The 12,826-nt window shown below is 41.7% G+C and overlaps 1 protein-coding gene across 3 annotated transcripts in view; it reads right to left on the bottom strand.

Moving 5' to 3' along the window:
- Window positions 1-12,684, bottom strand: part of BDP1 (BDP1 general transcription factor IIIB subunit) — a 57,146-nt gene extending 44,462 nt beyond the window's left edge. For all 3 annotated transcript variants that reach the window (XM_075741140.1, XM_075741141.1, XM_075741139.1), the window contains exons 1-8: window positions 12,335-12,684; window positions 7,164-7,716; window positions 6,403-6,506; window positions 5,284-5,340; window positions 4,768-4,911; window positions 3,735-3,868; window positions 2,635-2,729; window positions 1,976-2,030 (exon numbers count right to left, since the gene is read on the bottom strand). In XM_075741140.1, coding sequence (XP_075597255.1) covers window positions 1,976-2,030; window positions 2,635-2,729; window positions 3,735-3,868; window positions 4,768-4,911; window positions 5,284-5,340; window positions 6,403-6,506; window positions 7,164-7,716; window positions 12,335-12,513 — 1,321 coding nt within the window. In that variant the 5' untranslated portion in view covers window positions 12,514-12,684. The remainder of the gene's footprint in view (window positions 1-1,975; window positions 2,031-2,634; window positions 2,730-3,734; window positions 3,869-4,767; window positions 4,912-5,283; window positions 5,341-6,402; window positions 6,507-7,163; window positions 7,717-12,334) is intronic.
- Between the last annotated feature and the right edge of the window lie 142 nt (window positions 12,685-12,826).

The raw sequence follows: 12,826 nt of genomic DNA on the forward strand, positions 1-12,826 counted from the left end.
GGGGAGTAAGCGAGTGGCTGTGTGGGGCTTAGCTGCTAGCCAGGGGTAAACCACAACAGTCCTTTCTGGTGCCCAGCATGGGGCTTGATAGGTTCGAGATAATGACAGATTAGAATGTGCTAGATCAAATTTATAGCTGTTACAGCTGTTTAGCTATTAATTGGTAGGCTCCTGTGCTTGCCATGGGGCTGGCTTGCTTGCTTTACTATATAGTAGAATCTAGTGCTCATTAGTGGCTGCTTTTTGCTTTTGCAGCTTGCTGTGCTGCTTATCATCTTACTGTGCTGTGCCTGGGAACATTTTGGTAACAGCAATGGCAATGTGCCTGGGCTGGCAGATGCCAGGGCATCGCTGCTGTTTCTGCACTGCTGTACTGGACAGGCTGGAACTCCTGTGTGCACTCCAGTTGAAGGGACTGTGAACTGTGGATGAGTCCACATGGGAGCAGGACACCCCTAAAGCATCTGCCGCCATGACTAGGTTCACACCAGAGCAAGAATATCTCAAAGGGTCTGTGGTTGTGGTTATGCCTGTGCTACAGCAAATGCGTCTCTGAAGGGAGTATTGTCCAAAGGTAAGTCCATGCTGGAACACCTCAAAGCACCTGTGGCTGTGGATAAGTCCATGCTGCAGCAGGTGCACCTTGAAATGAGTGGCTGTGCAGGAGGTCATGCTGGACCACCTCAAAGTGTGTGGTCATGGATGAGCCCACGACAGGACAGGTTTATTTCTGAAGGGACTAAAGTGACTGTGGCTAAGGCCACACTGGAGCAGGTATATCTATCTCTGAAGGCATTGTGGCCCATGGATAAGGCCACGCTGGTACAGATGCATCTTGAAGTGACTGTGGCTGTGCGTAAGTTAATGATGCAGCAGGTCCCGGAGAGACTGTGGTCGACAGATAAGGCTCCACTTGGAGAAGGTACACCCCTAGGGACTGCAGTCTGTGGAGAAGTCCAAGTTGGAGCAGGGACAAGGGGAAGTGTTCACTGCAATGCTAAACCTGATGGTCTGGCTCCAAGGGACCAGGGGTGGATATTATAATGGAAATATCTTTAAATTGTTGTAACCCAGGACTTGAGCTGCATGTTATGGGAATTACTATAGCTGGAACCACCTGAACCAATGGAGGACAAGCCTTACAAGAAGCAATGCAAGTGCAGCAGCAGGCTCGACCTGAGCTCACTTTAGTGCTCAGTAACTCCATGCATCACACCACCTCTCCTGTCCAGAGTGACTACTATAAGAGACGGAACCCAAAGTCATGGGCTAAATGAACTCCGTGGACATTTTACAGGGGTAGTCCATAGACTAAGGGAATGATATCAGCATATCACATTCTATCAAAGGATGAGAAGAGGGATTGTGGTTAATGAGGATGTATTGGATTGTGTGGGACTTGAGCACAACACAAATGGTATTGAATAAGGGGTGGACAATGCCCTTGTTTCAGCTGACAGAGTTAATTGTCTTCGTGGTGGCTAGTTTGAGGCTACATTTTGGATTTGTGCTGAAAACAGTGTTGATAATATAGAGACATTTTCTTTACTGCTGAGCAGTGCTTACACAGAGTCAAGACCTTTTCTGCTTCTCACACCATCCTGCCAGTGGGATGGCTGTGGGTGCACAAGGAGTTGGAAGGAGACACAGCCAGGACAGCTGATCCAAACTGACCAAAGGGATATTCCATACCATATGGTCAGCATATAAGGGGCTTGGGGGAAGAGAAAAGGGGGGGTGGAGAATTAATTCCTTGTCTTGTTTTGCTTGCATTTGTGGCTTTTGCTTTACCTGTTAAACTGTCTTTGTCTCAACCCATGAGTTTTCTCACTTTCACTCTTCCGATTCTCTTCCCCATCCCATTGTGGGGGAGTGAGCAGGTGGCTGCATGGGGCTTAAGTTGCTGGCTGGGGTTAAACCATGACACTACTATTATATGGCTCATTGTAGGGTGGAGTACATTTAATCTACTTACTGAAAGCTTTGTCTATCCTCCATCCATTAACTTTTTCCTCACGTTTGAACTTGTTCTAAAAGCAAAGGTATATTTGTCTTTTTCAGTAAGCAAGAAATGCAAAAATATATTGTACAATATGGTAGATCAAGTTAAACCTTCTTCAATGTAACTAAATTTTCTACCAACTAAAGTTGTTAAATCTTACAGGCACACCCACAGAACACAAATTTGTAATCAATTTTTAAATATAAAATCCGTCACCAATAGGTCTCACCAGTCATAAATTTTTATTATTTTCAACATCTTTGTCCTTACTTCCAACCTAAGCACAGTCTGAAATACCACAGATTTTCCCAGCTGGATATGACAAAAAAGGTGACACAGAAGACCCTCACCAAGCATCCACTTATGCTTAGTAGCATTTTTCAATTAAAACAAAATCGAGGCAAACTGTGTCTAGATATGCTGGATTTACTAGATATGTTGATCAGAATTCAACTGAGCGTATTAATGTTTCAGATACTTACTACCTCTTGGAAACAGGTATTAAAAAAAAGCCTTGCTACAGAGCCAGTTAGCATCAAAATTATCAATACTAATAGAGGAAGCATAGGAATAGCAAATTAGAAAACTGAAAACAGACATTTAATTGCTTTATAGAGTGCTTTAATTTTTACCTTAATTTCTGCTCTGGCTCTATGAGGAAACAGCCGTCCAATCAAGGAGAAGTCTGTTCCTACCATACTGATTGCTAAAAAGAACATGTCTGTTTCTGGAGGGGTGGGGGGGTGGGGGGAAAAAAAAAGATAGATACATACACTTAAGTATTTAGTTAACCATTCTTCTTGCTATCTAAAATAAAAACACCTTTCAAGCTTAATGCAGTGAGATAGGTAACTTTAAGGTTATCTATTTTGGCTGCAAGTTCAGCTGGGCTGAAGTATGTGTGTTATTTTACCTAAGAACCTCTAATAACATTTGCTGAATTAACTATTTACAGAAAGAACTGTCTAACCTATTATAAAACTGCAGAATGTGAAATATGTTTTGTAAAGCTAATAAATCAAAGCTAATCAACTCCAAATTGCCAGTGTTAATTTTTATTATGAACACAACCACAAACAGAAAAAAGCATCTGTAAAAAATACCATCTCCATTATTATTTGTTAACAGGAAAAGAGTGCATTCCAAAAGCAGCGGAGTGAGTTCTGAGGCTAATTTTTCCATCTACACTTATAAAAAGCATTTCCATTGTAAAAAGTCTTGCACAGTGTTGTCAGCCTAGAGATAATAATTCACAGCAGGCATAATAAAAAACCAGCCCACCCACTCATAAAAACACAGCTGTCCTCATGCACTGAAATCAGCCCATATAAAGATAGCTTATAGAATTTATTCATGTCCATGCTGGAAGAACCAAGTAAAGAAGCTGTTAAGAAGTGCCAGTTGATCCATATAGAGCTCGAATATCCAGACATCAGAATCCAAAATTACACTTTTGATAAGGCAGACTAGCATTTCCACAGCATCTAAACATTCATGACAGAAAAAATTCAGAGGCAGCCTACATATCATAAGGCACTGGATTTTTTTAAACATGCCAATTTTCATAGTAAATATCAGAGCTCTACTTGTTTTAAGAGTTTGGAGGGTTGAGACTATGTCACACATAAGTAGATCCATTTACTCCACTAGAAATAATTGTTGAGTACAAAGCATAGGTGGAAAACTAAGATTCTTCTGCAGACTCAAAACTTGAAACTAAAAATATACTCACCTTTATTTGACCATGGTTTTGTGTAAAAGCTTTTCCTGAAGCTGGAATACGTAGTTGTAGAGCCACGCTCAAATATGGGATCATTTTCTTCTACAACACATGGACCTTTTGTTCTTAGAACTTCTACAGTTAAACTGGAAAAGCAAACACACAGAGGCTCATCTGAAAATATTGCTAACAAGAGACATAATAAATGTTTATAAGCCAGCTATTCAGATTTTTCCTACCATAAGTCAGAGTTGGTACTATAACCAGGTTTAATAATTATATTAACATGTATTTTAATGAGAAAATGCAGCAATAAATCATTAACCTGCTCAGTCTGGGCAAGTAAATTTCCTTTTCCCTTTTTATAAGATACAGTACAGACAGACATGATTAAATATCTTAAAAAAATACACATATAAAATTGTCTTTTTAACAGTCAAGAAAATTATTTTGCAACACCACAAAAGCCTCTCCATATCCTTTTAGAATACTTTCAAATTCCTTTACCAGGACTGCTCTAGCCTTACACCTTATGTTACATCTCATGCTACTAATACATTTAGGGAACTCAATAATTAGGTAATCTAATACTTTTAAAAAGTCATAGTCTAAGCAAAGTTCCTGAAAACACTGACAGCTGAGTAAAGCAGCAACACGCAAGATGTTTTTGCTGGAGCAAATCACACTGAAAACTGAATAACAGTAAGCAGACGCATGCAACTGTGAGAAACAAGTTAACTAAACAGAAGACATTTGAAAGCTTGACAAATATTCAGCATTCATTCACTGTAGTAAAATATGACATCTTCCTCTCTCTCCTTCTCCATAAACATTTCTCATAGAGAAAGTTTGCCACTACTGAGATGCAGATAACTGCTGCTCATACTTTGCCACATACTTGCACTGTTTCCTAAGTTAGGATAGCTCATCTCTCAACATATAAACAAACTCACCTTTGTCCCTGTCCAAAGTAACTGTTCTCCATTCAAAAACTAAACAGCAACATAATATATATTGTCCTTGAGTCAGGCACAGGATTTGTTACCTTTCTTCATCCAGAATAATTGAACCATCTTCTGCTACTTTCACACGAGGAACTAGAAGTGGACCGTCCTGACTCTCCTCCCCATTCTCTACTTCTTCCTCCTCATCTTCCTCTTCAGGATCAGGGGTACTTTTCTCTTCCTGTCTACAATTTTAAGACATCAAGCAAAAATATTACTTTTTTTAGTGTTTTGAATTGCTGCTCTGTATGCCAGACATTCAACAATTTAATGAACCACCCAGCAATGCAACCCACCAGCAAGTTAGTCGATACATAAACTCTGGAATCTGCTTTTCATTCTATTGCAAAATGGACAAATCCAAAAAAATAAACTTGAAAGCAAAACGCTCTTTAACCACCCTCTCCCCTCCCAAATTACAGTTTGTTATAAATAAGGGCTGTGATACCGAAACAGTAAAAAAACCATACCTACACTGTTAGTATTACCAAAGAAACATGTTTTTTCCAACATCAGAAAACTGTTTGACTGTAAATACATCCATCACCAAGACTTACTCTTTCATTTGACTCAGTGCAGAATTTTTTTCTCTCTTTTCTTCTGCCAATGAAGACCTAGAAATTTATAAAAAGCTAGAGATGAACATTTGTACAGATACATTTTTGCTTCATTCCACAAAACCTGCTTTTAGTGGATAATAGACAAAGAAGCAAAAAGCTTTTTTTCAATTCTTTAGATTTGAGTCTAGACTTGAGTCTAATCATCTAGATTCGAGTCTAACTGAAGAACTGCCACTGCTTAATAACATTTTGCTCTTTTTTTGTATAAGGACAAAAAAAAGATATTTGATGCAGTAATCCATTGTATGGGCATAGGGAATGTAAGAGCATCTGGTTCATTACCTGCTTAAGGACTACTCAATATAAAATAAAAAATAACAGGGAAAGTGATAAATAAAACACACAAGCACACAAACATGAACAAGCAGGTGATAACAGACAATAACAGGAAAACTCATTTGCTACCAAGAAGAACAGGACTTGGATAGCTCTGGTCATGTTTATGTGAGTGGTTTTGGTACTTGCAGGAAAAAGGCCCTGCTCTGTCTGTGGCAGTCTGTGCAGCCAGCTATCTTAGTGTTCCCTGTGTATGTGCACCTCTGGGATGCTCATTCAGCCTTGCTACTGGCAAAACCTGTAAAGGGAACAGTAACAGCCACATCCATCCAGCTGGAATGGAGATACCTCCTGGGTCTTGCAGTGTGTTTTGTGCTTCAGCACCTAGGAAGGAGAAACACTTAGCTTCCTGTAGTCCACTAGATTTGGCAGGCAGTCATACCATCCCTAGCAGCCATAACTGAAAAATCCAACAGCAGCAAGTAAAAAAAAAAAAAAAAAATTAAAAAAAATTCTATTGTTCTGCATTTGCACAGAGATAAATCAACACCAGGGTCAGGTTCATGTTTTTATATTTCAACAAGTACACTAATCTTCACTCTTATTTCTGTATGAAGATTGAATAGATGCGAAAATATCCAGAAGCTTTTGTTACCATTGCAACAATACCGCATCTGTGCTAATACTCCAGATTTAAGAATATACTTTTTCACAATTACTAAATTGGTAGAAAAAGAAAAATCATTTAACCTAAAGAGAGAGAAAAAGAGTCATACTTACTTCATAGGATTGTTTTCTGGCAGATAGTATATCAAGTCTCTCATGGTCATTTTAGAACGGTCTGGTGGGGAACGTCCTTCAATTATTGGAGGTCTGTGCTTCAACTGTTTCCATATAAAAATAACAAAACATTTACATTCACCCTGAAAGTACTTTATATTTCACAAATGACTATTCTTCTTTGTTTATGAAGTACCCCATTTGGGGAGTTTTGTTGTTCCTCCCTCTCCCCACCCTCCACAACTGAAATAAGTTTTATCTTAAAAGTGACTCTTTGTCACAGATGAAGCCACAGACCCTTACATGACTTACCCTCTCAGGGAAATTCAATACTTGGCACGGAAGTGAAAAGTTATTAAAAATTACAGAACTTTAACAACAATCAAGTTGAAAATATATAAGAAACTCCAAATCCCAAGCTTCTTATAGCACACTTCCCCACTGTATTACCAACTGTGAAACTTTAAAAATTGGAATGTTGACCATAATATAATAGCAGGTCTCATGTCAAAAAGGCTCATGAGTCTAATCAAATGAAAAGATACACAATTTCTTGTGAAATCTGTATTATGAGGCAACACAGTGCTACTACTGCTTATACAAACAAACTAAACCTATAGAGAGTTATGAGATATCACAGGTTATTAGCAGTAAGCACCTGATGATCATCACAAAACACTACTGCAAAGAGATAATGTATGTTACGTGAATCACATGTCTTTGCCCTTCACAGATCAGCACTGCTCAATGCAGAGGCCTACCATCCGCTCTTTCTTCAGCTCTTCTTTAAGCATTTCTCTTAACTTCCGAGCTTTAAGGATCCTTTCACGGTCTGAACATGTTTGTTTCTCTTTTACAGGAATAAGTTTCACAGGTAGCTTTTCCTCTTGTGTTCCTGTTCTTTCCTGTGTTGGTCTCTCCTTGAGTGGGGAGGGTACATTCTTCTGCAAGGTATCATCATTTTTTTGAGCAGTGACACCTACAGTTTGTTCTTTGTTCACTGATTTTTTTAGTGGGGAAAACTGTGGCACTTGTGGCACGGGTGTTTTCTTTTCAGGCAGCATAGAAGACTTTAAAGACCTTTCAACATTACTCTTTTCTGATGGAGAGGAATCCTTCTGAAGCGAAGCACTGCCATCAGGAGCCTGTGATGCTTGCCTCTCCTCTTTTGATGGAGAATGTTGAGCAGATGATGGTCCAGCTCTGGGTTTGGCAAGATTGGGCACAGTGGAGATCCGTTTTCTTCTCTGTGTAGGCATCTCTGCAGGTTTACTAGCTGCTCCAGCATCATTTGAGCTATCAGCCTTGTCATCGCTGGAAAAATTAAAAAAGTATTCTGAAATACTTTACAGCGACAGATTTGTAAGTCTTACTTTCAAGATATGATTATGCTCCAATCAGTACAAATGTAGTGCTACAGAAAAATACAGTTATGTACAAGAAGCCACACTAGACACAACCTTTAGCTGGTATTTCCTCATAAACTAATCCACTGTAAGAACCGGTATATTATTTTCTAATATTAATTACTATTAAAGTTGCTGTTACAAGCCAGTGGACCACTAATGCTAAACTCGTATGTTCCTTCCCCTCACCTCCCCCACTTTCAGCTGAGGATACCAAACATCATAATATAATAAAGCTTTACAAAGTATAACCCACATAATATACATGATATATTAAAAACATTTTACTAAAGCTATATGCAACAAGTAGTTTGATGATTTTTACTACAATCAAACTGAACACACTTCTTACACATTTGCAACCAGATTATATGTAAACTGTGAATTAAAAAAAAAACCTTAGCAGCAAAAATGGCTGCTGTTATTCTACTGCTCACACTTAATACATTAAAAGTAGCCTTTTAGAGGCAACAACTTTCAGCTTTCCTGAAAAGCTTTCTATTTGAGTATTTTTTGCATCCCTTACATGGAAATAATTTTCAAAGTGTAAGCAAATTTGCCAGCCATTATGATCTTCCTAAATCTGCAGGCTCCTCCAGCGTTTGGCTCCTTGATGTTGCTTACAGTAAGACTGCAGCAGAATTACAACTGAGTCATAAAGAGTTTTTTTAATTTTACATTGGAACTATGCCTTGTTTCTGAACATACAGACAACCACACCCATGGTTCACTTAGCCATCTTCAAAAACAATCATAAGCAAATGCCTTTGAAGGAATGTAAGAAAAGCATAAACACACAGTGAAACTTTTCCAAATCCTCTCCAGCTACTAACTGTCTCAGGCAAATCCTACAAAAGATGTTTTTGTATTTAGCAGCTTCAGCAGACTCTTCTGAATCAATTTGTGCCACACTGTAAGTTCATATACATTTTTAGTACACAGAACATCTATCAGCAAGGACTTCAGCAGCCTTACTACATGGTGCCTGTCTGTGTGTTCTGAATGAGATCCTTGCAAGTTCCATTCAACATCCTCTGGTTTTTGTACAGCGTGGTGAAAAGTAATTCTTCATTCACCTTCTCCATACAAGCTACATTTTGTGGAGTTTGTTTAATCAGAGTGCCACAACAGATTTCTGAACAGTTGTCATGGTTTTACCCCACCGGCAGCTGAGTACCACGCAGCCGCTCGTTCACTCCCCCCCGCATTGGGATGGGGGAAGAGAATTGGAAAAGTTAAAGTGAGAAAACTCGTGGGTTGAGATAAAGACAGTTTAATAGGTAAAGCAAAAGCCGTGCACACAAGCAAAGCAAAGCAAGGAATTCATTCCCCACTTCCCATGGGCAGGCAGGTGTTCAGCCATCTCCAGGAAAGCAGGGCTCCAGCACACGTAACGGTTACTTGGGAAGACAAACGCCATCACTCCGAATGCTGCCTCCCCCCCCCGCCCTTCCCCCAAGCTCCTTATAAACTGAGCATGACGTCATATAGTATGGAATATCCCTTTGGTCAGTTTGGGTCACCTGTCCTGTCTGTGTCTCCTCCCAACTCCTTGTGCACCCCCAGCCATCCCCCTGGCAGGGCAGTGCAAGAAGCAGAAAAGGCCTTGGCCCCGTGTAAACACTGCTCAACAATAGGTCCATAGAACAAAAACATCTCTATATTATCAATGCTGTCTCCAGCACAAATCCAAAACATATCCCCACTATGAAGAAAAATCAATCCTCTCAGCTGAAACCAGGACAACAGTTAAATACAATTTAGCAGAAACTGTGTTTAAAAAAAAAAATAATCTTATGCTCAGCAAATTTTTACTTCCTTGATAATCAACAAAACCCATTCATCATTTAGATAACAAAACAACTGACACTACAGATACAGGTTTGAGCAGCTATGAAGAAATGCCTTAGGTTGGAAGGACAAATTTGCAAGATATTTTCACATTTGCCTTTACTTTTCTTGCAGATCACACAACAAACACATTGTGCTGTATGTCACCAGTTACTGCACTCAGGAAATCAAATTTTGTGACTTCCCTCAAATTCACTCTTCCTGAATCTTCAGAGGCACCCTGGCAGCCAATCTTTAAAATGCATTATCTAGAGAGACAGCTCTCCAAGAAGCTAATACTGCAATAAATCCCTTAGGCCTGTTCTCTCCTATTTACTTGCTATACACCTCCAAACACGACCAAAAACTTTAAGAACCAGCTATTCAGTGGAATTTATGGTGACCAAACAGCTCTCACCTGTGCCTTTACTTGCTCCCAGGACTAAAAGTTCCCCTGAGAGTCTCCCAGCAGTTTTATGTTGGATACTATCTTCTCTGTCCAGCTGAACTTTGGAACCCACCACAGCACTCCAGTGGTCCATGTGTCTCTTCTAATAACTGCATCATTTTCCAAACCTGTACTTCTCCAAAGAAGCTCTTTCCTTGCCACAGCCCACACATTTCACTGCGCTGGCAAACTGAAGAGATCTTCAATGTGAACAACTTCCACTACAAACACTCTTAAATTTCTTATAACTCCTCTACTTTTTCTTTAGAACAGAAGGATGTGGTTTTGTGGATTTGTTCACTTGGATATATTCTGTATTTACTGAGGAAAATATTTTATGAGCCTGTTACTTATATGGCAAAGGTCTATTTTTAAAGTCATGTGAATAGATTCCTTAGAATATTCTCCTTTCACAATAGCACTGGTGTCTAGTTTTGAAACTTACAACTAGATTACACTGAGACACTCATTAAATTACAAACATAGAAATCTTTAATAAATGTGCTGAATCAGTAACAGTACCACATAACTGAAAAAAAGTAACTATATATTAATTTAAGAAAAAAGTTCTGGATAACAAAAAATGCAGTAAGCTGATCTCTGCAACACATAAATTTTATTAATAAAATTTGAAAGAAAAATATCCTTACAGCACATTGCAAAACAAGTTTAAGTATAAAGGACACAAGATACAAGCTGAATAAAAGGCAGCATGGGTTTACCAAAGACATAAGACATGTCATGTCAACTAGTCTGATATCTGAATACCTAGTCACAGGAAACAAGACTAAGACGACCTTGTATTATGTCATGGAGGACAAGTTTCACCTAAAAGAATAGCAATATTCATGCAAGATGCAAAAACAACTTGTTAAAAGAAGTGAGAAGGTTGCTCTGAAGAGCAATTATGAGGAAATGTCCTGAAGAACTTGTCTGTACTGCTTTTGGTGAGGACACAGTTAATTTTCTTCACAGTAGTTCATATGGTGCTATATATCAGATTTGTGACCACAACAGTGCAGCTAGCACACCAACGTTTCAGCTATTGCTGAGCAGTGCTTACATTGCGTCAAGGCCTTTTCTCGCACCACCCCACCATCGAGTGGGCTGGGGGTTCACAAGGAGGTGGGAGGGGACACAGCCAAGGCAGCTGACCCCAACTGACCAAAGGGATATTCCATTCCACCTGGCATTGTGCTCAGCAATAAAAGCTGGGGGAAGGAAGAAGGGATGACATTCAGAGCAATAGTGTTTGTCTTTCCAAGTCCTCCACGCATGTGGTGGAACCCTGCTTTCCTGGAGATGGCTGAACACCAGCCTGTTGATGGGAAGTGGGGAATGAATCCCTTGTTTTGGTTTCCTTGTGTGCATGGCTTTTGCTTTACCTGTTAAACTGTCTTTATCTCAACCCACAGGTTTTTGCACTTTTGCCCTTCTGATTCTCTGCCAATCCCACGAGGGAGGGGGCAGGGAGGGAGCAAGCAGCTGTATGTGACTTAGCAGCCAGAGTTAATCCATAACAGGGAGGTCCTGAAGGACTGGTCCTAGGACCAACCGTACCACACATTTCCATTGCAATGAAAAGCACTTTAAAAACTGAACAAACAAAAAGGAAAAAGCCAGAAAGTTCTCCCTCACTAATGCGTGAAGAAGCAAATACAAAACAGGAAGCCCTGTAAGAACACAAAGTCAAACTTATTCACTTATGGACTGTGAAGAATTTTTGCTGTACACGGCAAACTGAAGCTCCCTGATGCTGCGGTGCCAGAAAAACTGAGTATCAGACCACACTAGGCCCCTCCTTTGCAGTCTTAACTTACATATTACTTCAATCACCTGCAGTGCAACCGCAGTAAAGAAATGCCAGGTTTTGCTTAGGTTGCAAATGCGTGAAATACCCAGAAGTCGCTGTCCAATTACCACATACACAACTGTCGCCAGGCACCGTCCGGAAGGCGGTGTGGCACCTCTATTTCAGGAAGCCTTCAAGAAGGGACATCTCCAAAGCAGGGACAGCCAGGAGGTGACAGGCGGTGACAACAAGCGCTACTGGCGAACCTGCCACCAGTACGTTTCCAGGGGCTTCTGAAGGGCGAGCCTCCCCACCTCCCCACGCCCGTCCCACTCCCGGGGATCCACGGCCGGGCGGTGGCAGCAGCCCAGGCAAGACCCCGCCGGGGGAGGCCCGCCGCACGGCCCGCCCCCCTTCCCACACCCCGGGCTACTGCGGGGCCTCGGTGAGACTCACCTCTGGGCCCGCTGCGCGACAGGCTGGGGTTCGGCCGCCGCACCCGCCGCAGCCTCTGCTTTGGCAGCCGCCGGGGAACCCGAGCCCTGAGGCTCCGGGTCCGCCGCGCCGCCAGCGCCGGCGCCCCTGCCCGCGGGTCGGACATTGGGCCGCACGTTGAGGCGGGCCCGGCGGAACATGGCGCCAGCGGCTCGCTCCGGACGCTCAACAGAGACAGGCGCACACACGCGCGCGCACGCGAGCGAGCTCGGCGTCAGCGGCGCACGTCCCGGTAACGCCGCGAGCTCTGTTGCCCCACGGCATATCACCCGCCTCTGCGCCCGGCACGTCCCGCATCGTCATCAGCGCGCGGCGGAAGGAAGAGGAGGGGCGAGAGGGGGCACGGCCCGCCCCGCCCCGTGGTGGGGAAGGGGGCGGGGGCGGAACGGCGGAGCCTGTGCGGGAACATCAACGGGCACCAATAGGGCACCGAAACTGTCTTTAATACCTCAG

The sequence above is a fragment of the Balearica regulorum genome, chromosome Z, assembly GCF_011004875.1.
Source record: "Balearica regulorum gibbericeps isolate bBalReg1 chromosome Z, bBalReg1.pri, whole genome shotgun sequence".
NCBI classification, from domain to species: domain Eukaryota; kingdom Metazoa; phylum Chordata; class Aves; order Gruiformes; family Gruidae; genus Balearica; species Balearica regulorum.